A 26528-nucleotide genomic window follows, 5' to 3' on the forward strand; every position below is an offset into this window, starting at 1 on the left:
AGACTCCCTCTCTGAATTAATTTATGCCCACGCCCTGCTCTCCTAGCCAAATCCTACCTTTCCTCCCGGCCCCCACACCGTGCCCCTTTCACGACGCCCTCGCACCCCCAAGTTCAGACTGTCCTGCCCTCACGAGACCCTGGACCCTGAGCCCTGGCCTGGACCCCCGGCCCTGCCCTTCCGGCTAAAAGGGAGGGTGGCCACCTCTTTAAATCCCCCATCCCAGTCCCCTAGCCTGACCAGGGAGGAATGAAGCCCGGCTTCAGGACTGCATGCCCTCCCTGGCCACCGTTTCCCCGGCAGCTCCGACTCCTCCTGCGTACTCTCAGGAGCACGTGTCCCCACCTCCCGGCCCGTCTCTTTCCTTCCTAGTCTTGTTTGTTCGTGTCTCAGGAATGTTAACTTTCACGGGGCAGATAGTCTGTCTTTTTAAGCTTTCTCCTTAGTGCTCACATAGGACCTGGCCAGCACTCGAGCGAGAAATCTTTGTTGGATGAATGACAGCCTGGGGAGGTGACTGGGGCCAGGGAAGTCCCCCTTGGCTTTGCCCTCACCTTACCGGCTGCCCTCTTCTGACCCCCAAAGGCCAGCCTCTGCCTCCCCATCAGCCTGGGCAGCAGGACCCACCCCTCCTGCCTGTTCCACCGGACAAGAGCTTCCAGACCTGAGATGGGGTGCCTGGGACCCCGGGCCCTTCCAGGGAGGCCTCTGCAGGGGGGGGGGGCACCCTATTCCCTCGTGGCCCCACCTCCTTCACCTCATTGGCACCTACCCAGCCGGTGCCAGAGGGTGGAGGGGGAGCACTGACTCAGCTGGGCCGAGAGAGGAGGAGTGGGGGGAGCTGGGCGGGGTGGGGAAGGGAGGAGATGGCTCCGAGCAGCCTTTCCCACAAAACAGGGTGCCACGCCCCAGAAGCTTAGAGGAGCAAAGATGAGTGGGTTTCCAGGCGGTGGGCTTCTTAGGGCTTTACTAAGTAAATATGCCGCAGCATGTGGCCCAGGACCCCGTAAAGGACAGGAGAACAAAGTTGTCGGGGGAGACCCAAGGCTGGACTAGAAGGTGGGACCTGCCTGCCTCCCCTCCTCCCCCACTTCATTCATTCGTTCCTCAGCAGTCCTGCAGCGCTCGCTTTACAGAAGACCTGGAGGTCCCGACACAGCCCCGCCCGCCCGGGGCAGGGGCGCGCGGCCGCATTGGCGGGGCGCAGGGGGCGGGCGGAGCCAGGGCGCTGCGGGGCGCGGACGCCCTGCGCCACCTTGGGGGCATCACTTGGCCCCTCACGGCCCCTGCAGCTGCGCCAGCCCAGCCGCAGCACTCCGGGCCGCCCTCCTCCCCGGTACCATCGCCCCCGCAACGTCCCGGGGCACCTCCGGCGCTCAGGCCCCCGACTGGCCCCGTGGGCCGCGCAGGCTCCCAGCGGCCGAGCTTCCGCCGCGCCGCACCCGCCCGCGGCCGGGGCCCGGGAGGAACTGGGCCGGGGGCGGGGCGGGGCGCGGCGGCCGGGGCGGGGCCGGGGCCAGCTCTTGCGCCGGGTCCGGCCGAGCGCTCAGTCTAGGCGGGCACGCGGCGGGCGCTGGGCTCCCGCGCCTGGAGGTCTGCCGGGCCCGAGGGCTGCCGCGGCCTGAGGTCTCCCGCGCTCCGAGTTCTCCGCTCCCACCATGTGGCTGAGAAGGTGAGCGCGCGGGCGGACGGGCCGGGCGGGAGCGGTGGGAGCCGCGGGGGCGCCGCGGTCGGGCCGGGGCTGGGGCCCAGCGCGCCCTGCTGTCCGCGGCCGGGGTCCCCGCTCAGCTGGCGGGGCGGCGGCGGGGAGTCCGCTCGGAGGGTCGGCCGCCAGGGAGCGGAGCGACATCGGGCGGGACGGGCGGGCGACGCGGTCACCTGCCGGCAGGTGGCATCCGCCCAGGGGAAGGCGCGGGGAGGGCCGGGCCGTGGGGGTGGACCGCAGGGCGTAGGTGTGCTTGGGGGCGGGGTCCCTGCGAAGGGAAGGGAAAGAGCGAAAGCTGGAAGGAGGCAAGACGCACCGCACACATGCTCACTACCCCCTCCCCCCCCCCCCCCCCCCCCCCCCCCCCCCCCCCCCCCCCCCTCGCCCCTGCTCATCTGGGATTCCCCCCTCCCGCATCAGCAGAGCCGAACTGCCTGGGCCAGCCCAGGGCTCCTGGCTTCCTCCCGGCCTGAGGGGGTGGTTGACGGCTTTGCTCCCAACGTTTTGCCAAAATATCCCCTTCAGGGCATGTTGTAGGGGGGACAGCCTGTGTCCCCCTTGATGAGCTGGTGAGGCACTCCATCCCTATATGTCCCACCCACACAGCCCAAAAGCCTGCCCACACTTGGGTCCCCATGCCCAGTCTTCCCAGTTAGAAATAGAGGTAGTTAACACTGTTCCCTAAGAGAGGAAAATAAAACTACTAGACTATCACAGCCGTCCACACCCAGAGCCAGGGGCAGGGGCCTGGGTAGTGGGGGCCAGGGTGGAGGGTGGGACGGGGCCAGACATGACAGCAGGGTGGGAGGAGGGCCAAAGGGGCGGTACCTGGGGAGCAGCCAAACTGTTCTCCCTGCTAGAGCCCAGAGCAGATGCTGGTGCCCTCCAGAAAGCCCCCAGAGGCCCTGAAGGGCACGTGCTCCCTGGACCCTGACCAGAGACACAGTGGGCCTGGTGAGCACCCACTGGGTGGGCGCCATAGGAGACCAAAGCCGGCCACAGAAGGGTTTTCACAGCTTTGTATTTTGGAAGGTTGCTCTGGCTGTGGGAAAGACGGCTGGTGGGGTTAAGACTAGGTGGAGGTTTTGGAAGCCATCCCTTCAAGCAGAAATGGTGGCCCCAACGGGGACAGTGAGAGAGGCCACGCCCACTGGCAGGCTGTGGCCTCTCTGGTGTGTGGGCGACCCCCTGGTGGCCCTGCTTGGCATAGGCAGGACAGCAGTGCATGCCCGATGTTGCCTGCATGGGATGTGCCTCCATGCAGACTCACATGACAGCTGTGGGGGCAGAGCAAGGTTTCTGTGGGTCCAGAGCTCAGGGGACATGGCATCCTGGGAGGCCTGCTGGAGGGGCTGGCTAGGCGGAGGCATGCAGGGCGCAGAGCCTCCCAAACTGAGGCTGCTAGGAGCCTGGGAAGTCACGAGAGGGGTTTGCTGGCCTCCGGCAGCTCGGGAGGAGCCGTCAGCTTGGGTTTCAGAATGATCATGTTCCTCCAGAGGGTAGTCCCGCAGCTCACCTGCCCCTGCCATCGGTTGTCTTAGATCTTCTCTGACTCTCCAAATTTAGATGAAGCTTTGGATATAAATACCTTGAAAGTGTTTTTTCCCGATTTTATAGAGTTTCTTGGAATGCATCCCCTGTGAGGCTGGGCCACCAGGGAGTGGAAGGCCATGGCCACCTTTTATCATCACACTCTCATCATTGTTTTACAGGGGGTGGGGGCTGCTTAACTCAGGAGCTGGCCTGGTGCAGGGCTGCCAACCCCTAGGGACGTGCTGTGCCGGGCCGGGAGGACGTGGTCCTGGCTCCCTTCCCTCAGCTCCCAGGGGGCCTAGGCCGAGGGGCTGGCTGGCTGTGGATGTGTCACATTTCCGTGTGGGTGGACCCGGCTCCTGCCCGGGAGCAGCAGCCTGCCAGTGGGACTCATCTGCGTTTCTGGTTGTTTCTTCCAGTCTCAGACTGCTGCTACTGCTGTTCAGCGGCCTGCAAGCTGGTAAGTTCAGACGGAGCTCTTCCTGGGTGTGAGCAGCAGCGAGACAGCTTTCCAGGCCTTCCAGTCTGAGCAGTGAGGACCACAGGATGCTGACGTCAGCAGGCTCCTCACCACAGGGCCCTTAGGAAACAGCCGGGCCCCCAGCTCCGGGGTGACGTGGGGGACTGAAGGCCACAAAGGGGAAGGCTGTCCAGACCCGGGAGTCCTGTTTTATGTTGTGTTTGGCGTAGGTAGAATGCACTTCCTCCCACGCGTGTCAGCCCCTCCGCTTTCCAGATGAGCCAGGAGCCCGGGGCTTCCTGTTTCTCCCGGCACCTTCGTCCCAGTCAGCCCTGGGGAGCCCCCAAAGCCACCAGCTTCCAGAAGAGCACAGAGCAGGGATGCGGCACTGCAGCCAAGACCCAGGCCTTGCGGGGCCCTCCATCCCTGAGGGTGGCAGGGTCAGGGGACACGGCCACCTTCCCTGCAGGCATTTAAGTGGCTGTGCGATGGTCAAACCACTGATACGTTACATGAGCCTTTTCAGACGTAGTGCAGATGGCATTATAATGCTGTTGTTGAGAAACTGATGTTTTCTTTCAAACGCTGAACTTTAAAGAAAACCTTTTTATTTTGAATTCATTCTAAACTCCCAAGAAATAGCAAAAATAGTGCAGAGGGGCCCAGGCCCCCACTTATCCCAATGCTAGCCTCCTACATATGATAGGAAATAACATCGGACGATACGTTGGGGCAGCTTATTGTAGGTGTCTGAATTTCTAAAATATGATTGCATTGCTACGTGTATTTTTCCCCTCCCCAGAGCCTCAGTACATAGTTGTCTATCCTAGCTGTATGTCTTTCTAGTCCTTCTATGTGGGCCCCGGTCACAGCATGGCCACTGACAAATGAGTGGTGTGGTTCTGTGCCCAGGAACTAAACCCAGGCCACCAAAGTGGACTGTGATGGAACTTTAAGCACGAGGCCGTCAGGGCCGGCTCCCTGTGTGCGTCTTTATACATGCCTTTTCTGCAGAAATGAGTCAGACTTAGTGTTTGAGTCTTGCAACCAAGAAGCTACCTACCCGACCCCCTGTAGAGTGAGTTTGAAGCCAGGAGCCACCCTCTGAAAGCAAATTTTGTACTTTTTGAATCGTTGCAGATGTTCAAGAAAAAGAAGTCAGAGCGATGGTCGGCAGCAACGTCAATCTCACCTGCATTTACCCAGAAAAAAACAGCTTTGATTTAAGTGACCTTTTTGTTTATTGGCAAATCAGTGTCCCTGGCCAACAGGAAACCGTGGTCGCTTACTACCTCTCTGGGAACAGCTCCACCGGCCACCACGATGACCACTACCGGCACCGGGCCCGGCTGTCGCTGGAAGGCATGAAACAGGGAGACTTCTCTCTGCTTTTGTCCAATGTCACCCCCCAAGATGCCCAGAAGTTTAAATGCCTGGTGTTCAGGAAATCCTTAGGACCGATGGAGATTTTGCAAGTTGTGATCACGCTGAACGTGGCAGGTAAGGCCGTGCGGCTGACAGAACGGATTTCATCCCAGCCTTACATCCTGGAAAAAGATTCCTAAGACCCTTTTTCTGGCTCAGTCACCTGTTTTTTCCCATAAAGAAAATCCTATCTCTCGTAGCGGGCTTCTGCTGAACTGTGTGTGAAGGTGAACTGGTTAAAAAATTGTTCGGCTCATAAGCGAGGTTTCCGTAACCTCAGGCGGCCTGTTTCAGAAGAAGCCCTCATCTGGCTATCTTTGCCTCCAACTCTCCAATTCAACTCCAACTGGATTTTTTTTTTAATGAAATTGGGAGAGAGCGCGCTATAAGGCACTAAATGAGATCAGAATTTAGGAAGAAAGTTAAAGTTGCTCAGCCCGCTTGCTCGGGGCCCCGTGCAGAGGAGAGACGGGCTGTGTCTGTTTCAGATGAATTACAGAGTCTCTGTGTCACTAGATTCAGATGAGGCCGACCTTCTTGGAGAGGGAAGCAGCTTCCAGTCACTGCCCGCCGGGCTCAGGAGCCTCTTGCTGAGGGTGAAGGGGGGGACTCCAATGGTCTGTGCCCACTGCCCAGACCACAGCCCTGGTCCTGCCTCTCCACCAGGGTCAGGGGCACAATGGGCCACCTCCCTGTAGCCTGGCCTTCGGTGCCGTCTACCCCTCCATTTCTGACCTTCACAACCTGGGGTCCCTCACTGCCCGTTTCTCTCCCCTGCAGCCAACTACAGCATGCCCGTGGTCAGCATCCCCAGCGCCCCCTCCCAGGACAAGGAGCTCACCTTTACGTGCACGTCTACAAATGGCTATCCAAGGCCGAATGTCTACTGGATCAACAAGACGGACAACAGCCTGCTGGACGAGGCCCTGCAGAACAACACGGTCTCCTTGAACGAGAGGGGCTTGTACGATGTGGTCAGCATCCTGAAGATCCAGTGGAGCCCCAACGTGAACGTTGGCTGCTGCATAGAGAACGTGCTTCTGCACCAAAACCTGACCGTCAGCAGCCAGACAGGTGAGGTCCCCGGGGTCTGCACCGCCGCTGCTGAGATGACAGGTGGAAGTGGGAGGCGAGGGGCCTCTGGGATGGAGTCTGTGGGCCCCGCCTGCTGCAGCAAGGGGGTGCCGCCAGCAGGACCCTCACATAACCTCTCCTGCACTGCAGGTGGGATGTAAAATGGTGCGGCCGCTGGGGAGGACAGTCTGGCAGCTCCTCAAAAGTTAAATGTAGGGTTTCCATGTGATTCAGCAATCCCACTCCTAGGTGTGTGCCTCAGAGAATTGAAAACGAGACCCAAACAAATGCTTGTACGTGAGCACTCATGGCAGCACCATTCACAATCGCCAAAAGGTGGAAAGAAGCCGTGCCCGGGGTCGGGTAAAGGAGTAAACACAATGTGGTCCGTCCACGTGGTGGAATAGCGTTCAGCCGCAGAAAGGAATGCAGGGCAGACACACGCCACAACGTGGATGAACCGTGAAAACATTGTCCTAGTCAGAGCAGCCAGACGCAGAGGTCCCACATCGTGATTCCTTTGATGTGAAGTGTTCCGAGTAGGTAAACCTGTACAGACAAAAAGCCTCTTAGAGGTGGCCGGGGGCTGGGGGCGGGGACGGGGAGTGACTGCTGATGAGTGTGGAGGTTCCTTTTGGGGTGATGAAAAGTTCTGGAACTAGGCAATGGTTATGGGTGCACTACACTGTGAATGTACTAAATGCCACTCAATTTTCGCTTTAAAAAGGTGAATTTTATGTGAATTCCACCTTGATTTTTTTTTTTTAAAAGCCAGCAATAAAGCTAGAAAAAAATTAAATTCGGTTAAATTTTAAAAGTCAGATGAGTCTGATGCTGCACACCCCTCCCCAGGCGTGGAGGTTTAGGCTGGGATCACAGCCACACAGGCAGGTGGGGAGACTGAGACCCCTGGAGAGACGAAGGCTCCCCCTGAAGTGAGAACCCTTCTCCGTTTTGGGGTTCACAGCGTGATGCCAGGGCAGCTCTTTGGAATGGCTATGTCCAGTGCTCCCTTCTTCAGGATGGAAAGAGACCCCCTTCCTCCTTCCCCTTTAAGTCTTGGGTTGTTTTCCTCTTTCTCATAGAAATGCTCACTGGGACCAAGGACAGCATCACAGAGAAACCCACCGAGACCCACGAGGAGAGAAACAGAGCCCTGTTCAGCATCCTGGCCATCCTGGCCGTGGCTGTGGCCGTGGCCACAGGCTGGATGTGCAGGAGCAGGTGCCCCGGGAGAAGCGGCACAGGTACCCGACGGGCGCGCGAGGTAGATGGCGGATGTTTCTTCTGTCAGTGTGAGCGTTTGCCTTTTTCAAAGCAAAGCCCTGTTTACAAGCTCCTCAAGATGCTGCTTTCTTACGAAGGCAGTTTTAACGGCGTTAACATTCGTGAGCGTCAGCAGCCCCCTAGCTCCAGGATGTGGCTTGGAAGCCCTGACGCCTCAGGCTGCACATTCCTGAAACGGCCTGGCTTCCAGGGGTGGGATGGGAATGACGGACTCCGACTTTAGACGTGAGGACGCACTTCATTGCTGTGGGAGCTTAGCCGCCATCAATCCTAACAAAGGCTGTCTGTCCAACCCCAGCCAAACCCAAAGACAGATCCATTGAGTCTGGGTTTTGATTGTAAACCAAAGTAGCAGAACTCACAGTGGAGGCAGAAGAGCCCAGAATGTGGACACGGTGACGACCCCGTGTCACAAGACAGGCCTGCAGGGCTGGCCTGGGGGCAGAGGTCGGTGGGCATCCCCAAGGGTCCTAATACAAAGTAGGGCTCTTCCTGGGCCCCTGGGAGGGTGGGGACAAGGGCAGCGCCTGGATAAATGGACCAGTTGCTGCTGGATTGAGGTAGCTCACCGCTGGAGCCCTCCCCGATGGAAGGAAGTTTCCACGTCCCGTCCTGGAGTTTCCAGTGTGTTGCCAATTCCATCATCCCAGAAATACTTCCCCCACCCTCGGCCCCACTGCCAATCTGGCCAGGCCGCAGAGTGTCTTAAAGGGTCTCCCTGCACTGGGGGCGCTGGGGTCTTTAGAGGGGCCCCTCCCTGCCTTTGCTGCCCATCCTGAGCATTTGTGGTTTGCTCTGCAGGTGCCTGGCAGCGAGGCCCAGGTAGGAGCTCACCGGTGAGTTTGCCAAGAGGGGAGGAGGCTTGTGGAGAAAGCGGGCTGGTTACGGGGCCCCGGCCAGCCTGGCTCTTGGCTTCCTCTGCTGTTTGCCTTTTGGCACGAGCAATACTTGATGACCAGGAAATAGATGTTTCCATTTTCAGAGACTCGGTGAAACCCCCAGTGAGGCTTAGGGTATTTCCTACTGGCTCCCTTTGGCATGGGTCCTGTCCTTGTGTATACCCACTGACATACAGACATTCCGAACACACACAGAGCCTGGGACGCTGACCCCCGGGCACCTCCACCCAGCTTCCATTCTCCATCCTCACTGCCTCCGTGCGCCCCTCCCTGCAGGGGACTCCAGCGAGTCCAGATACCACGTCCTTGTAATAGAGCAGTTAGCTGGTGTCTCCTGGCAGAGGCACGCACCCCACAGTCCTGGGAGCAAAGGTCGATGTGATTCTCATCCTGATTTGGGGAAACATTCACACGGGGTCCCCGGTTTCCAGCAGCAGGTGTCTTGGGCTGCTAGGGGCCAGGGCTTTGCAGTCAGGCTGGTCCGGCTCCACTCCTTAGGCAAGTGACCGCACCTCTCTGAGCCCCATTTCTCCACCTATGAGCAGGAGTCCTCCTGGGGAGGGGGGGCCTGAGGTGTGCACAACCTGCAGCACAGTGCCTGGCCCACAGCACCCACCACAAGTGGTCCCACCTGTGCAGCTAGGTCACGCTGACTGACTTGCTGCGGGAGATGCACTCCCCAGGCCCGCGTGAGCCCATTTTGGGTGACTCTGGGGCACGGCTCGCTCAGACATCTGGGCTGGCCTGTTCCTGCGGAGTCAGGCGCTGTGCACTGCTCACAGGCAGCTGCTTCTGAGGCTTCAGCCTCGGTTTTCACCGTCCTGAGTCCTGAGCACCCCACCTCTGCCCCCCAAACAGAGGTGAGCAGGCCCAGGGCTCATCCGTCTCCCTTCTTCTCTCCTTCCAAGACCGCATGTGACGAGAACTCACCCCCCGAGATGTGGACAGGGCTTCTGTGAGATGCCGCGGGGGGACGTCGGACGGCAGCTTGAGAATTGACTCGGGTGTCTGGTGACAAAAGGGGACTTCATGGACCTGGAGCCTCTGCGGCCTGGAGGGGACATGCAGGGGCTTCTCCTGGAAGGACCACGCCTGAGTGCAGGGGGGACATGCTGCATGGTGTCCTGATACCAGAATGAGACCCTTTCTAAAGGGTCCACAGCTCTGGGACACGCATGTCCCAAGGGAGTGGGCTCCTCGCCTTCGCTGCTGAACCCAGAAGGGGAAAGGGGCCTGGGACGGCTCCTCCCCACAAGCCGTGAAACTCTTCTCAGGATCCCAGACACGGCCAGGGGACAGGGGTTTCTGAGACTGGAGGAAGCACGTCCCGTTTGCAAAGAAGAATAGGGGCACCCACCCTCTTCCAGGACGACTTCTGCTGGGTGGAGGTCACTCGGGCATTTTGGGAGACGGAAATGCAGGGGCTCACTGTGATTCTGCCATGAGGACCCCACCCCACCCTGAGGGCAGGAACCCACGTGTCTGTGCACGTGGGTGTGTCCCAAATGCAGGAAATGGTCAACACCGAAAAACCCCTGGAAGACTCCCCCGGAATTCACTGGGAACTTGTTGGTTTTGGTCAAAAGCTAGGTTTCCCTCCTAAAAAGCACAATGAGGTTTCTCGAGAAGAGAGTCTGCCGCCGGGCCCCACCTACACGGGACACAGGAGCCTCTCGGGCGCTCGGCTCTGCCGCGGGAGAAGCAGAAACACTGCCCGGACAGGACCGAGGACACGCACCTCCAGGGGACACGGGCTTGGACATGTGACCATCGATGTCCTTCAGGGTGGCCACGATGTGGCTGGAGAGGGCACGCCCCCAGCGGCCTCTCAGAGTGAGTCAGTAGGTCCTCCCGAGCGCGGGGCGGGCAGCTCCTTGCCACTCTCTGCGCTGGTCGCCCACAGCCCCCCGCCTGACCTCCTCCCAAAACCTGCACGGTCGAATGGTGGCCTCTGACTCAAATGCCGGGGTCCTCGGAGCCCAGCAGGCCCCCCAGGTGATGGGAGCCGGACAGTGGCCCAAGTCCACACAGGTGTGCGGCCCGTGGCCCTGACCCTCCCCGGGCAGTTTCCATGTTGGTGCCTAGAGTGGACCTAGCAGTTTGACCTTTCCAGCAGGTTCTGCAGAGGAGGCTCTGGGTACCCAGGTGTGCAGCCCCAGGGGAATGGGGCCTATTGTTCCGCCCGGGGTCAGGCAGCACTGACACCATGTAAGGCGTACATCCTAGACCCAGATTTGGAGCCAAAGTGAGGACGGGCGTCCATGGGGAAGCAGAGTTCAATACTGCTATAGGAAATTGTCTATCTGTTTTTGTACCAGAAAGCCCTCACACGGCTTTTAGATGAGTGTGATGAGGGAGGTACCCAGACTTTTAACGTGAAAGCATTAGAAGACGCTCGTTGTTTCTAAAAGGACAGAAATGTTGCCAACTGGCATCTGGAGCGAAGAAGCCCAAGGAGCCGCTTGGGGTGCCTGACGCCAGGACACACGCCCCACCCCACCCCAAGCCTGGGCCGAGGGTCCTGCACCACCCTGCAGCCTCAAGGCCTGGCCTGCCATCCCCCGCAGACCCTGAGCGGCCCCTGGAGACCCTCGGGGTGGCTGAGGCCGTGCTCTCCACACTGAGTCATCATCTTCCCACTGGTCCCAATGGACCCTCGTGGCCTGGCTCCCTCTCCCTCACTGCTCCAGCGTGCCCCTCCAGGGGCCTTGGGTCTGGGGAAGACGGGCGTGCCTCTAGAGGGGACCGCAATGCACTTTGGTGTCTGCGAGGCTTACACAGGTACCCTTCGCCCTTCCAGCCTGAGCAACCGCTGTTCACTCCATATGCTGTGTTGCAGGCAGGCTGAATGCCAATATTTTGACATCTGTTTCAGAAAACTGACATAAGCAAATACAGGTATAAGCTGTGCCTATGTCCAGTGGCTTCAGTCAGCACAGCGGGTGGTGCCCGGTCATCTCAGTTCATCCTCACTACTGGTCTGGGGCACCTGCCTCTGCCCCAGTGGTTCTCACCCAGAGGCGGTTCTGTCGTCCAGGGGACGCTGGGCAAGTCTGAGACATTTTGGGTTGTCCCATTTGGGGGTCGCTGCTGGCCTCCACTGGGTAGAGGCCGCTGGCACAGGATGGCCCATGGCAGAGAAGCATGCCACCCACAAGTCGGTGGTCCCAGGGTGAGGGCACTTGCCCATGGGGGGCAGGGCGAGTGGATCTCCTCCCTCCTGTCCCCATTGCTCTGGGCCTCGGGAGCACTGCCGCCTGACACGGTGGTTCCTGCCCACGGCTGGCTGTGGCACAGGAGAGGTGACTCATGGTTGACAGGGCCAGGCCTGGGATGTTCCAGGTCAGGGTCGTCAGCCTCCTTCCCACCCAGCACAGCCCCTGGGTCTGACACCCTCGGTCAGAGGCTGGAGCCCACTGTCCTCCTCCATGTCCTCCCTGTCCCCACCCCACCACTCGGGCTGTGGTCCGAGCACCGGGCTCCGCCCTGAGAGTGTGATTCATTGCCACATGTTCTGGGGCCTCCTGACCCCGAGGTCAGCCTGGAGCAGGTGCCCAAGGCTGCCGTGTCACACCCGAGTGGGGGTTCCCCAGGCAGGGACGGGGCTGTGAGGGGGGGCGTGGTCGCCCAAAAGGCAGTGGGGTCTGCGCTCCGAGAGGCAGCGGGGTGACCTGGGGAACCGAGGACTGATGAAGGAGCAGTTTCCCGGAGAGCACACTTCCACACGTGTGGTTCAAAATGTCCCAAACGAGTGGACCCAGGTGCGGGACGAGGGGACAGTGAAGACCCCTGCTCTCAGCAGACCCAGGGAGGGCCCCCCGCCGACATCTCCCTGAACCCAAAAAAACCACCATGAGGGGACAGGAGCAGACACCACAACTCAGCAAATGCTACGCAGAAGGCTGCTGGGCCCAGGAGCCCAGGGCCCCGGACAGGGAGGGCGTGTGTGCCATGTGTGCAGTGACGGGGCCAGGCAGGGCGCTGGGGACACACCCGCTGCAGAGGCTGTGAGCCGCGAGGGCCCTGGGCTGCCCAGAATGCCAGGAACCCACTCTGTCACAGTCTGGAGGCTGGAGGTCCAAGGTCAAGGTGTCGGTGGGGCTGGTTTCCTCTGGGGTGGACACCCTGAGGGAGGGAGGACCCTGCCGTGTCTCCGGCAGCTTCTGGTGGCTCCAAGTGACCTTTGGCGTGGGGCTACACCCCTCGGTCTCTGTGCTGTCCTCCGTCTGTGTCCTCTCCTCCTCTTACAGGACACCAGTCATTGGATTCAGGGCCCACCCTGACACAGGGTGACCGCCCCATAACTAATTACATCTGCAGGGATCCTATTTCTAAACACAGCCACGTTCGGAGTTTCTAGGACACTGTTCAACCACAGCTTGCAGGCACTGTGCCGCCCTGCCGGGTTCGCCCTCGTGGATGACTGTGCACGGACACAGCCCAATTCACGCCTCCCCTCCAGGGAACACCCACCACGTGAACCCAGCCCACCCCTGCTAGTCAGGTCCTGCCCCTGCGGGAGCATCTCCCCACGCAGTATCCCAGCAGGAGACCGTGGTTCCCGCTGCACTGGGCACTGGCCCTGGTGCCCCGTGTCAGCCTCACCGTGACCCCAGCTCCCCCGGCTCTTAGCCAGCCTCGAACCGGTGGGACTTGGGTCGGGCTGGAGTCAACACCCGAGCATGTGACGGTGAGGAGAGGAGGCAGGCTCTGCCCGCCCACTGGCGCCGCAGCCTGGGGAGGGGCAGCCCCGGGGACCCCCACCTTCCTCTGGGCCTTCCTTGGGGCCCGTGCCCCCTCCCCACTGGGTCAGACCCCTTCAGGTGCATGGGCAGCCCCCTAAAGGATGTGCCCTCTGGACGCGGCCTGTCTTCAGTCTCAGGAAGGCCAGGCGTGGGCCAAGTCGAGGCGGGAGGAAGCCGGGGGTGGAGGACAATGCTGGGGGATGGGGGAGTTCTTAGAAAGAGAGGTGGCCGACCCTGAAGGTGTGATGGGGAAGATGCAGTGTGTGGCCAGGGCTGCCAGGCAGGGGCCCCATGAGAACAACAGGGTTCAGGCCCAGGACTCGCCAGGCTCTGGAGGACCGAGGTCCGGCAATTGCCGTTTAGCCCCAACATCAGGCACTGTGTCCTCAGTGGCTTCCTCGCCCCTCCCCGTCAGCCAGGCCGGGGCATCGCTGCGAACGCCCCTGCCCTGCAGGGCCCCGGTGCCCGCTGACAGGGAGCACGATCCGTGCAGACCGGCCGTCTCCTTGGCCCAGAGAGAAAAGTCGCCAATGAAGATTTCAGTCCAGACTCCAGAATCAAGAAGCATGAGAGCCCCACTTTAGATTACAGGGGAAAAGGTTACTTAAAAAAAAAATCACTTCCTAGAAAAGAGGGTGGTAGAAATTGTAGCACCTGAACCTAGCCTTTTTCCCTCACCTAGCCGCGAGCGATGCATGGCACGCCAACAAGATCCAGGGCCTGTCTCGGGGAACAGGCCTGGCCGGGAAGAAGGCAGCCAGGGTCTGGCGTGTCCCGACTTCCAAGATACTGCAATTCGTCTTCTGGAAGTGGTGCAGTCCATGTAAGGGACACCAGGACAGGCCATCAGCTTTGAGGGGCCCGGGGCCCTCTCGCCTTGAGGGATGGTGTCAGCGAGCGTGATACGCAGGGGGATGGGGCAGGATCCCACAGGAAGGTACAGAGTCCTCCGACCCTGCTCACCCCTGCCCAGGAGCCTGCACCCAAGATCGGGAGGGACTTTCCACATCTGCCCTCCACTACTCGACCTGCTGGGGCTGTTTGCACAAGGGTGTGCGGCATCTCAGACTTCTGGGAAAATGTTCCGTTTATTCCTGGCCTGCAGTCATGATCCCGGAGCCCCCTGCTTTTCTTTCATAACTGATGGAGTTCTCTGCTCGTCTTCCAATAAAACCTCCAAATTTGAAAAAGATCACTTCCTGTGAGTCTAAGCAGACTCTTTCGGGAAGGAATAGAGCTTATCTCACCTCCTAAATTTAGTTTGTCCCTTGAGGGGGCCAGATGGGAATGGGCCAATGAGGGGGCAGCGCTGTCCAGGGTCAGGAACGGGGGTCAGGGACTGACTGGGAAAAGCTGCACTTCATGCCTTGAAGGACAGTGAGATCCCATGAACTTGGGAAGGATTGTCCATAAAACATTACCTAATGATGGAAGACACCCAGGAATGCCTTACCCGCTGTGAGAGAATAAAGCACCCAGGACGGATGCGGCGGGTCCTGGGGGCTGGTCTGCAACAGGCTTTAACCATCGGGCACATTCCCTGTGGCCAGGGGCATCCTTGACAAAGTCGGCCAAAAGCCGCAGGGAGAATTGCAATAAAACCCAGCCCAGTTAGAGGAAAAAGCAACAGATTTTTAGTTAAAATTACCTCCCTGAATTTCCTGTCTGCCTGTAGGGTCTGAAAGAGGAAGTAACACTTTCATAGCCCCAGAAGTCAAGTCAGAAAGGCCCCTTGGAAGCACGTAGGATTTCCCAGAGCCAGCCTGGCACTCCCTCGAGACCAGGGAGAAATGTGGGCGCTCCCTGGTTCCTGCAAAGGTATGAGGGCAGCTTGGTGGCCACCGCTCGGGGCCAGGGCCTGAGATAGGGGTGCCAGCCAGGCCCCTCTACCCACTGTGTGCTCGGCCAAGTGACTCAGCCCCTTTGTGCAAAACGCAGGTGTGCCCCGTGCTCTGCCCAGCTCGGGGGTCTCTGTGAGGACAGCATGAGAAAGGGTGCATGGTGTGTTGGAAAATGACAGGATGCTATTAGGATGTTAGGTCTGCCTTTGACACTGCTGTCCTTCTCCTGACCAGGAGCTTTCTCTGCAGGGCTGGGGCCTGCCGTCTATGAAAAGGGGCAGCATTTTCCCATACTGGACTGTGCTCCCCCCGTGGAGACAGGAACAGGTCTGCCCCAAGCCTCCAGCTGTCGTGGGGCTGGAGCAGGAGGTTGGTGGGGGAAGGACCTTGGAGGCCCGGCCCACAGAGGCAGAACCCTCTAATCAGAGTGAGGAGTGACTGTCCCTGTTGGCCCCTGGGATCCGCTCCATGCGTGCAGCTCAAGTGAAACAGGGACTCGCGTTCCCAGAGATGTGCCCAAGTCACGGCTTTCAGCCCCTCCGAGCTTCCCAGAGAGGCTGCAAGGTGTCCCATACGAGGGTGAGACCAACGAGGTCAGGGGAAGGGGCGTCAGGTCCCTCCTGGACCCCTGCCCACTGTGGTCCTTCAGAGGAAGTGTGCCTGGGGCTGCCCACTGTGCGGGCCCAAGAGACGGCCTCTCCAGGGCCGCTGGCCAGTCAGGATGTGCACCCATGCTCCAGGGTCTGTCCCTCTCAGGCGACAGGGACACCCTGAGCCCTGTGCATGCCAGCGGGCGAGGTTTACCATCTCATGTGCAGATGTGCGTCCCTGCGGCAGGTCATCAGGGAGGCGCACACGGGGGCCACGGGCCACGCGGCCACATAGGTTCAAGTTTAGCCGGGAAACCACGGCCAACCAAAGGATGTGATTAGGCAAATTCCCAAAGGAGTTTTTAAGTGATTTATATCAAATTTCAAAAAGACTGCAATTTCTTTCTGGAAAAATTCCAGAACAGCTGGACTCACTCCTTCAGATTCGCAGGCTGATGACCTGATGTCACTTCATAGAAACAAGATTGGGCTCATTTATTCAGACAAGAACATCTAAGAGATTGTACCCAAACCCCAGGGGCCTCGGATGTCTATTGGTCCCCCAGGACCACTCCTGGTCCAGCCCGTGGGGGAGGGTGGGACGGAGGGAGGGAGAGGGAAGGGAGGGGCGTCTGCCCCAGCTCGTCCTGAGAGGTCAGGCTGTGCCCCGATCAAGGCCTTGATCAAGATGGTGGCTGCTCCGGGCAGGTGCTCACCCACTGGCCGAGGTTGTCACACTCTGTCGCTTGTGGGCGCCGACACCCCCGGCTTTGAAAACAAGCCTCCTCCAGTTAGCCTATTGTCTTCTTCCTCAAGCCGCAGCACAAACGACTAGCATTTGCATTGCACGTTAGAAGTCACAGCTCGTGGGTCTTTGTAACAATACTGACATGCGGGTAGGACAAGCACGATCGCCCCTTCCAGCGGCCAAGAAGCCGAGTGTAACCCACCGCCCATCACACGGCTAATGGGAGAGTCTGCCGGTTCCACAGAGGGGCCTCTTTCCGCTGTGCCCAAGACATGCCTGCTGCACCACCCGGGCTCCTGCGTGTGCCCCCAGCAGATTAAATTGCTGATACACACCCGGGGTCACGTTAGGACGGCCTGGGAGCTTTTAGCAAAGTTCCATCCCCGGCCAATTATGTCGGAAGCTCTGGAGAAGACCCCAGGCATCGCATTTCCAAACCTCCCAGGTTGAGAACTGCTGGTGCACACGCTCCAGGAAGCAGCACTGAGCCTGGCTCCTGGGACCGGGGAGCGCAGCTTATAGAGGCAGCAGAATGAGGATTTTGCTGAGAGAAGACGAGGCCCCGGGGCTTTGTGACCCAAGGCAGTAACTGAGTTGGGCCCAAGCCTAAGGTGCAAAGTCTAAGGTGGCTCTCACACCCGGGGGCCGAGCCTGCTGGAGCTTGACCAGGGAGAGTGCCCCTGGTGGCTTGGATCTCTGGGCCAACCCCACCCCCCCACCCCCGCCACAGACCTGGGCACAGGGAGACAGTGACTAAAGATTCAGGAATTTTGCAGCCAGGAGTGAAAGGGCTGGTGGCTTGCAAATGGCAGCAGTGACCGTAAGGGGTGTTCACACTGTAGAAGTTGGCAGTCGCTCGCTCGTCAGGGCTGGGTGTCAGCTCAGTTCTGTCTGGAGAGCCGTTTACCAGCACATGATGCTCCCTGGTCTCTGATGCCCAACTCTTAGCCCAGGACCCTCCCCAAATTATTTACCTGGATCTCTGCCTTTCCTATCCAAATGCACTGTTCTGTCCAAAAAAATCCTCGGTACAAATTGACCAGGGACATTTTCCCTTAAATACAACCCTTCGCATGGGACCCATCATTTATTTGCAAAATCCAGGAAGGAATTGTCAGTGTCTTTTTTTCCTACAGGACTACTTTCCCAGGACCTGCCCTGAACGCAGACCCCAGGTCTGCCGCTCCCTGAGGAGACTTCCCTCTCCCACAGGCTCTCCCCAGAGAAATCCCCAGAGATGGCATTGTTTGCTCAAGAAACTTTAGCTCCTGGACACATCACTTTTGTGGCTTGACTTATAGTGGCTCCTTTTGATGAAGGGAGTTTCCATCAGTTCGTTAAAAAAGTTTTTTTTGGCTTCTATTTTTATCACTCTCAGTTGAGCACCCGAGTTTGCTTTTGTGAGGTCCCAGATGCAAGAGATTTCTCTTCTTGTGGAACTGTCCTGGCACAGGACTCTGGGTGCTGCACAGGAGGGGGCTTCTGCTCCTTCATTCGTTCATCCAACATTGGCTTGTTCACCCGACATGCATTCATTCACCCAACATTCATTCATTCACCACCCCCCTAGGAGGGGACGGATGTTCACTGAGTGCTGAGCAGGTGGCAGGAGCTGTTCCAGCCCTTGGGGGGTGCAGGTGGGCTACGCACAAGTCAGGCGGACAAGATGATGTGCGAGAGATCAGGGCTCTGGAAGAGAACAAACAAGGTGATGGGTTTGGAGGGCTCCTTTTCTTTGCATCTGAAGAGGTTTCTGGGGAGGTGATGTGTCCAAACCTCCCCCCTGTGTCCTTCATTCATTCACTCATCCTGGCCGCCATGACATTCACGCCCCCCGCTGAGGAGCAGTGACCTGCTGGAGCGATGACGCATGTTCGGTCATCAGTCATCTCCCTAAGTGGGTGGACCTGGGCCAGCGCCGGAGCTGGTGGGAAAACCGGGAACGTTCTTCCCACAGAGGTCAGGGGAGGCCTGCGGAGGAGCAGCTTTGGAGATGGGGTAGCTGTGCTCCCCGCCCCGCCCCCCGGGCTGGTCTTGCCCAGTGGTGAGCAGGGACTGGGGCCCCCCCGGCCCGTTCCCCAAGCTGGAGGACGGTTGGGCTTATCTTGAGGTTGCTGGGCTTCCTTTGAAAAGCTGGAACATATCGTAAGTTGACGAAGCCGTTCACTCCTTGACACAGTGAATGTTCCTCGCTTCCCCTCTCCTGTTCCCAGTCCTGGTCATGGGTCGTTTTGTCCGAATCCTCAGCCCACTGCCCAAGGAGGGCTCTTCCAGCCACAGGGGTCCTGGGTCATCCGGGCTCTGGTTGGGCGCGTCACAGGTGGCTGACAATACCCTGCGGGTTTGCCAACCACGGCCTGGCCTGTCGGCACAGGCTCCACATCCCTCAGTGTTCTGCGCTGGGGGGGGCGGGCCGAGGACTGGCATTTGTGTCCAGAAGGGCGCCGCCCGGGTGAGCAGGATGGGGGGGGCTCATCCCTTCCTGACACCACCTCCGCCAGCTGTTGGAAAGCTCCCAAATCTCAGGTTCTTAGCCCTGAGGGGCCTGCCACCGAGAGGGCTGGGGTCACCTGCTGTGGGCAGGGGTGGTTTCCACGGCTCTGAGTCAATGGTCCATTTGCCTGCGGGGGTGGAGGGGAGGAGAGAGGCCTGGACCTTGCTCTCAGGTTGGGCCAGGGCTCGGGGAGCCTTCTTCCAGAATCTGCTCCCAGACGACTGAGTCTGACGTGGCTGATGTCCCTGTGCTTCAGCCACAGAGAGGCCTGGAAATGACCCGTCAGTGCCCTTGTTCTTCAGAGGTCCCAATGGCCACCTCAGATGTCCATGTGCAGGTGCTGCGCTTGTGTTCCACAGTCCTACCCCACAGGGCTCATCTCTGTGGTCCTGACCCCATGGGGCCGTACTCTGTAGTCCTGACTCCCACAGGGCTCATCTCTGTGGTCCTGACCCCATGGGGCCGTGCTCTGTGGTCCTGACCCCATGGGGCTGTGCTCTGTGGTCCTGACCCCATGGGGCCCTGCTCTGTAGTCCTGATTCCCACAGGGCCCATCTCTGTGGTCCTGACCTCCATGGGGCCCTGCTCTGTGGTCCTGACCTCCATGGGGCCCTGCTCTGTGGTCCTGACCTCCATGGGGCCCTGCTCTGTGGTCTTGACCTCCATGAGACCCTGCTCTGTGGTCCTGATTCCCACAGGGCCCATCTCTGTGGTCCTGACCTCCATGGGGCGCTGCTCTGTGGTCTTGACCTCCATGAGACCCTGCTCTGTGGTCTTGATTCCCACAGGGCCCATCTCTGTGGTCCTGACCCCAGCGGCCCTGCTCTGTGGTGATGGAATAAGCCAGACCTTTATCCTCTGACCTGGAGATATGCGAAAAAGCAAGATTTAGAATAACATGCCCAGGATGACTCCTTAAGGACAATCCTGCCTGTGGGACCAGGGGGATTTGCCCCTGTGTGATCAGGAGGAGGACACAGAGGGACATACATGTGGACACCCGTGAGGGAGACATCCTCCAGGTCAGCCTCCCGAAGTTGAGCCTGCATCCCTGCCTCCCTGGTCCAGCCTCACACACCTTCCAGCAACATGGCTGTGTTGTGCTCCTATTCCAAACCTGCGGGGCTCCACGCCACCTACCAGACAAGACCGGCCTCTCCAGCCTACGTGATGGGTCAGGGTCCGCGGCTCCCTCCGCCCCCTCTCCATGGGCTCAGGCCATCCCTGGCCTCAGAGAGGCCCTGTTCTCACCCATCACAAGCTCCCCACCAAGGTGTCCCTTCACCAGCCTTGCCTCTCCTCCCCTCCTGCACCCACCCAGCTCACACGGGCCTCAGGGGCCCCTTCCTCCTAGGGAAGCCCCAGCTCCTAACAGAGCCTTCCCCATGGCTCCAGGCGCAGCTAATGTGACAGGGTCCCATCCCCTCCACAGGAGACAGTGAGCGGCAATTTGGGCCCCAATGGGTCACCCAGGCCTGGCATCCCTCATGGGGCTTGGGGTGGTGTGAGGAGCAGAAGAGATACTGACGGAGCCCAGGGCTGCACCAAGGGACGTAGGCCTTAATGCCACCACCCTCTGGGGTTCATTCTGACGCTGTGTTTCCCAGGAAAAAGGGCAGGAAGCCCCCTCAAGGGGCCACCAGGATGGAGTGGGGGGCTGAGAACAGCTTCTCCGGGGAGGGAGAAGGGACGCAGAGAGTGACCGGGCGGAGGCAATGTGGACGGTGGGCCCACTGCATCGGGGCTGGAAAGGGAGAAAAGCGGGTTCATGCGGGACCTGCAGGAGAGGGTCGGTCACAGGTGGGTAGGTAAGGGTCACTTCACAGACAGGGCAGTGGACGCCAATGACATCATCAAGCCAGACACCGCCCAAGAACTAATGGAGGGTTTTCTCAGGAGCAGGGCTCCTCCGTCAGCACCATGGGCACTTGGGGCCGCATCGCTCTCCGTGCCGGGCTGTGGGAGGCTGAGCAGCACCGCGGCCCCCACCTGCGCCTCCCCCAGTAGTGACAGCCCAAAATGTCTCCAGGCGTGGTGGGTCAAAACCATCCCAGGTGAGAACTTGTATAGACGAGGCCGTGTCCCCAGATAACAGCTGTGTCCGAGCCGTCTGCCCCCGGGGGTTCCGAGTCACCCAGCCAGGCCACTGGTGGTGGTTGTGGTGGTTACTCTCTGCGTGGAGGGGCACATCCATCCTCCAGACGCCTGAGGCAGCCTGAGGGCGAGCACATCTGAGCGAGTATGTGAAGGAGAGAGCGAGAGAAGGACAAACACACCAGCACCAGCGTGTGAGCGGATGAGGGAGCGAGCGAGCGAGCCGGCTCCTGGGCACAGAGGCTGTGTCTGTTTGTTGTTCTTCACCTCGGATCCCTCCCCCGCTGTGCCCTGGAGTTGAATCTGCTGTCTAACTTTGGAAAACACCTCCAGAAAAGTCTAGCGAACCAGCAGGTGTGCGTTTATCGAGGGGAGGAAACAGCAGTGAGGTGTCAACGCTTGGGCAGCCGCCTGTGAGCAGCTGTGGACCGGGAGCCTCTGCAGACTTGGGCTGGGGGGAGCCGGGCTCGGCAGAGATGGGGGCATTGGTGGTGGCCAGTCCCTTGGTGACCAGTGTGCCGTGCAGGGCTCGGTGTCTCATGGGAGGTGCTGGACAGTGTGAATGACTTCACTCCGGGCCTCAGGTGACTATATGTGCAGTCAGCGGGGCACGGCTGGGCCGGCCACTGTAGGGTGAGCGGGGAGGCCCAGGTCACGAGCCTCAGGAGAGGGCAGAGGTTGCCAAGGGGGCTCTGTGAGGCCCGCAGAGTGATGCTGAACCCAGCCTACAACCGACACCCGCTAGGATTACCACTATGTGGTCACTGCCGTTCTCGATTTCAACAGCCTGGAACTGAGGGAGCTGAGAGTTGAGCGTGGGGAGATGCAGGTGCCGGAGGGTGAGGAGGGGCTGGCAGCAGCGGTTGGACATGGCCGCAGCCTCCTCAGGCCTCCGGCTGGCTGCCTGGGGCGGCTGGGGCTGACCAGGTGCAGCAGGCCCTGAGGTTCACAGCCCACGAACCAGATGCGACTTCCCTGCGCTGCCACTGAGGAGGCCCCGGGTGCAGGGGGAACCGCGTTCCAGCACAGGACACAGGCCTACCATCGGCCCCCAGCATCGCCCTGGTCTGGGGGTCCTCGGGTGGGCCAGCGGGGGCTCCTGCCCCATGACCTCGCCTGGTGGGCTGCCACATCAGGAAAGTGAGCCCTGTGCCCCCGAGCTGGCCCCCCGGACGCACCGTCACAGCCGTTTCCCGAGGCTCCCGTGTGTGTCTCCTCCTCAGGGCCCACATCCGGGGGCCGCAGCAGACCTGAACAGCCCAGCTGGCGGAGCTCATTTCCTTCTGATTTGAAGCTGACCTGCCTCATGGGACTAAAAGGCATCACCCCATAAGCACTTCGACTGACTTATTTTCTTACATCATAAGTAAATAGATGGAGCAGGTGCTGGGATCAGCAGCCAAGAGACGGATTTTATATCCAGAAGTTTCTATTTCACAATCCCTAAATAGTTAGAAGATAATCTTCAAAAAGTGGCCAAAGCATGACTCTCATACAGATAGCAAAGGAATGCATGGTACAGATTTTATTTGACTCCCTTTTAGTGAGGGAACTGGTAACATGTTCCAGCCAGTTCAAACGAGGAGCGAAAAGGCACGAATGTCTCCGGGGGGTGGGGGGGGGGGGGGGGGGGGGGGAAGGAAGGCGGACAGGGGGTGGTTCACACCTGCGGGAGCTGCCCTTCCCGCGGGGGGAAGGGGGCGCGGCGGGTCGGCCCTCCTGGGGCAGAATGGATCTGTGCGCTGTGTCAGTGTGCAGGGCTGTGGGACTAGGCACACAGGCTGCAGCTTCAGGCGACAGAGACTTGTTCTCTGGCAGTTCGTTCCGGAGGCCAGAGGTTGAGAGTTGAGTTGACGCCTGAATCAGGGCGTCTGTCGGCGGGGTGGGTTCCTTCTGCGGGCGGGGAGGGAGCGTCCTGCCACGCCTCTCCCAGCTTCGACGGCGGGCTGCCGGCCATCCTCCTCTCCTGGGCTCCATGACCTTAACTACGGCTGCAGCACCTCTCCTTCCAAATAAGGCGCATCTGTTGGTGCCGGGGGTCAGGGCGTGGACCTGTCTCTCTGAGGCTGAGAGTCTGGGAATGACACTCCTGACACTCGGCTGCACCCTCTCAGTTATCTACAGTTTACAGGGTGTAACCGTGTCCCCAGGCAATAAAAGAAACCCCAGGAGGAGTCAGTGTTCCCGTGGGAGACACACCCTCCTCTTTGAACGCTTGTTGCTCCTTACACCCGGTTCTCAGGCATCATTTCTCGGCTCCTAGCACCAGTGAGACGCGCCTGTCTACGCCCACTGTCCCCCGGGGCTGCAGGCTCGGCGCCCGGGCCTGGTATGCTGTGGTTGGACAGTGGGTCTGAGGCTCTGGGGGGACCCAAGGGAGGCGTCCGCAGCACCCACAGGCCTGCGGCTGAATGGGAGGCTGCGATGTGGGCGTGGGTGGACAGGGTGGCGCACGGCAATGGAGCCTGGGGAGAGGGCCGCTAGGAGAGCACCCCGGAGCCCCGCCATTTCCCTCCCAGCCCTCCCCCTCCCTCTTCCCTGCGGTTCTCCCTTCAACACCAGGACTGCAGGTGTCCTTCCCACCTTGAAAGGCCAAACCACCGCAGTGCAGCCCCAATCTCCTGCCCTCTCCTGCCTCCCTTCCCTCAGTTCCTTCAGCTTGCGAGAGTCCTCCTGCCCCAGGACCCTTGCACCACACTTGTTCCGTCTCCAGCATGCTGCTCCCCAGGTATCCACAGGCCCACCCTCCTCACTCCAGCCTGTCTCTGCTCAGAGGGGCCCCGCTCCCCTCACTCTCATCCCTTCCCCACAGCACTCACGGCCACACCGCTCTGCATTTGCCTCAGGCCACAAGCTCCATGAGGGACTCTGTCCTCTCCATCTGGAGTCCCCAGCGCCTAGGACAGCACCTGTCCCGTAGCATCACCAGCAACACCACAGGTGCTCAGCAAACAGCACCTCGACGGATGAGGGCCAAGCCCTCCACCTGGGGGGAGTGGTTCCCCACTTCGTCCCCCCATTCCACCCCGGTCCCTCTCAAATGCAGACCCGCCTGGCCTCACACCCACTCTGGGCCGGCCCTGAGAGGAGTGATGTCTGGGTCCCCTCTGCCTCCTCACTAGGGACAGAGCCCAGCCCGGCAGGGTCTGGCAGGGGAGGTGTGTTTACAGAGAGCAAGGGAACAAGTCTGGGTGGGAAGTGCCAGGTGGAGTGCAGCAGGCACCTGGGGAGGGAGGCAGCCGGGTCCCAGGAGAGGACAGCAGGCTGGGGGTCCTGCGGCTGGGCATGACGTGGTGAACGCGCCGGCTGGCTCACCCTGGCCCTGGGGCCCCTTCCGTCCTGCAGGGGCTGAGGAGCCATGGCTGCTGCTCTGCAGGGGGCTTGATGCCAGCCAGTTCCCAGGCCAGACACTGGGCCAACTGGAGGAACCAGGTGCAGCCTGGAGCCAACAGCCCTGGGGGCACCCCAGGCCGTGCCCCAGGTCCCAGTCTCGTCCCTGGAGGCCTGGCACCCCTTCTGTGGAAGCCAGCCCGAGAGCCTCTTTGCAGTTGCAGGGGGCGTCTGGGGACTCCTGCAGAAGCTGGTCAGAGTCGTCTGAACCGGGCAGGCCCCCCCGAGGACTGGGGACACAAGTAGGCTGGAATCTCTGAAGAAATTCTAGAGATTTTCAGGAGACCAGCACACATTTCTCTTCCCCCAGCCCGCAAGGAACTGGGGCCACTGGGATGTATTTTCCTGAGAAGCACATTCCAAATGTGCACGCTGACCGCGGCTGATAGGGTCCAGTGCCTCTGTGTCCATGGCTCCAAGAGAAGCAAACAGAAACCAAGCCCCCTCGGCGGGGCCCCACCCAGCCCTGACCCCAGGCCCCTGCAGCCAACGCTCGCCTCGTGGAGCCAGCAAGCGCTGGCCGCCCCTCTGCCAGCGTTCACTGAGTGCCTGCTCCACGCTGGGCGCCAGACTCAAGAGGCTGCCAGGCCACCGTCTCTGTCCTCAGCTGGCTTCCGGTTCCCTCCCTCTTCAGGGAAGCCCCTCGCATCGCAGCGTTCTGTGAAAGAAGCAGGGCACACAATGAGCAGGAGGAGGCCCAGCTGTGTCAGGGTCGCCAGCTGGGCCGCAGAGGGAGGCGGTTGCATCATAGAGAATGTATTTGCAAGAATTAATATGTAGGGGCCAAGGGGCCTGGGAGGAGGACGTGTTGTCCCAGCGTTGGTGAGAGAGGGGACGTTGGACAAGGAGGGCAGGGAGGGGACAGCCCAGCGGGGAGCCTGGGAAGAGCTGCAGGCTGGGAGACACACGGGACTCAGCCGGGCAGATGCCGATGTAGGCGTGGGCAGTAGGAGGTACTGACAGCCCAAGGCCATAAGGCCACCCTGGGTGAGGAGAAGGTGGGAGAGCCTCAGCTGGACCCGCCCACACTCAGAGGTCAGGAGGAAGGGGTCAGCAAAGGTCAAGGTCGGGGCGGGGCTGAGTTGGAACCCCTCCTTAACTGTGCGTAAACACATCTTTATTCACGGCCTGGCTCCCCAGGGAGAGAGGGGCCTGCTGGGCTGTTTCTCAGCCGTGGACGTCTTCTGAAAGAATTTCCTCTTTCTTCTTCCTTGATGTTTCCTAAAGTTTTGAAAATTCCAACTTCTGGCTTCCTGTGCTGTGGGGAAAAGCTGTCCAGCTTAGCCAGAGTGTTAGGGGACCCAGTGGACAGCCCCAAGGGACAGGGGACACTCGATGGGTTCTGGCACAACGCCCTCCTCTGCCGGGGATCCTCACTCCCAAACCCCTGCTCTGCCAGGCTCCCAGGGTGGGCTGTGGAGGAGACAGGGTGGGCCCGGGCAGGTGACTGTCTCAGGAGCTGGAAGAACAAATGTCGCAGAGTCTGTCTTCATTCTGGAGTTTAGGGCCCCAGTGTGAGGTCAGGAAGTCCCGCTGGATCCTTATCATCTTGTTCTTGAAGACAGCAGGTGACCAAGGGCCGCCCGGTGACACATAGGAGAGAGACCAAGATAAAGAGGAAAATAAGGACCCTGAAGGCAACAGGGAAGTCGAGGAACGAGGAGAATTAGCCAACACACGGCACCTGCTAGTAACATCTTAGAGAAGAGGCCGCCTCCATAAAGTAGGACCCAGGACAAGAAAAAGCTTCCAGAAAATTAAAATGAAGTCACTACTAAAAATTCAACAGCAGAGGTTGGAGGTAAAGGGGAGGAAGGTCTCTCTGAAAGTAGAAAAAGGAGATGGAAAATAAGGAAGAAAGGACAGGAGACACGGAGGATCGGAGGATCGTGGAGGAGCTTGGAGGACGTTGGCTAATGAGAATTCCAGCATGAGAAAAACGGAGGGAGGAAGTTATCAAAGGTATAGCAGAGGAGAATTTCTCCAGAAAAATGAACGGTAATAATAATAACCCCACTAGATGCATCACTGTGAATTTCAGAGCATCGAGGATTAAAAAGGAGATCCTAAGAGATTTTTGAGAAACAAAATACATGTCACCCACAGAGGAGCGAGAACGAAACTGTCAGCTGACTTCCCATCAGCAGCTCGAGATGCTGGAGGGCAGCAGAGCGGGGCCTCCAGACGCTGGCAGAAGTTATTTCTGCCGAGAATTTATCGCTGACCAAACTGCCCATCAGGTG

At 59.8% G+C, this 26528-nt stretch overlaps 1 protein-coding gene across 4 annotated transcripts; it reads left to right on the forward strand.

Moving 5' to 3' along the window:
- The first annotated feature begins 976 nt into the window (after positions 1 to 976).
- Positions 977 to 11293, forward strand: LOC124234339 (ICOS ligand-like). Of its 4 annotated transcripts, none has more exons than XM_046651671.1 (7): positions 977 to 1672; positions 3658 to 3698; positions 4839 to 5198; positions 5904 to 6197; positions 7283 to 7464; positions 8286 to 8320; positions 9292 to 11293. In XM_046651671.1, the coding sequence occupies exons 1-7, from the start codon at positions 1659 to 1661 to the stop codon at positions 9380 to 9382; spliced, it is 1017 nt and encodes a 338-aa protein (XP_046507627.1). In that variant the 5' UTR covers positions 977 to 1658; the 3' UTR covers positions 9383 to 11293. The 4 variants fall into 4 exon arrangements, with proteins under 4 accessions (XP_046507627.1, XP_046507629.1, XP_046507628.1 ...); XM_046651672.1 differs by having other exon boundaries at positions 1253 to 1672; positions 7283 to 7444; XM_046651673.1 differs by lacking the exon at positions 8286 to 8320 and having other exon boundaries at positions 1250 to 1672.
- The last annotated feature ends 15235 nt before the right edge of the window (positions 11294 to 26528 follow it).

Source organism: Equus quagga, unplaced genomic scaffold (assembly GCF_021613505.1).
Source record: "Equus quagga isolate Etosha38 unplaced genomic scaffold, UCLA_HA_Equagga_1.0 73442_RagTag, whole genome shotgun sequence".
Taxonomy (NCBI): Eukaryota; Metazoa; Chordata; class Mammalia; order Perissodactyla; family Equidae; genus Equus; species Equus quagga.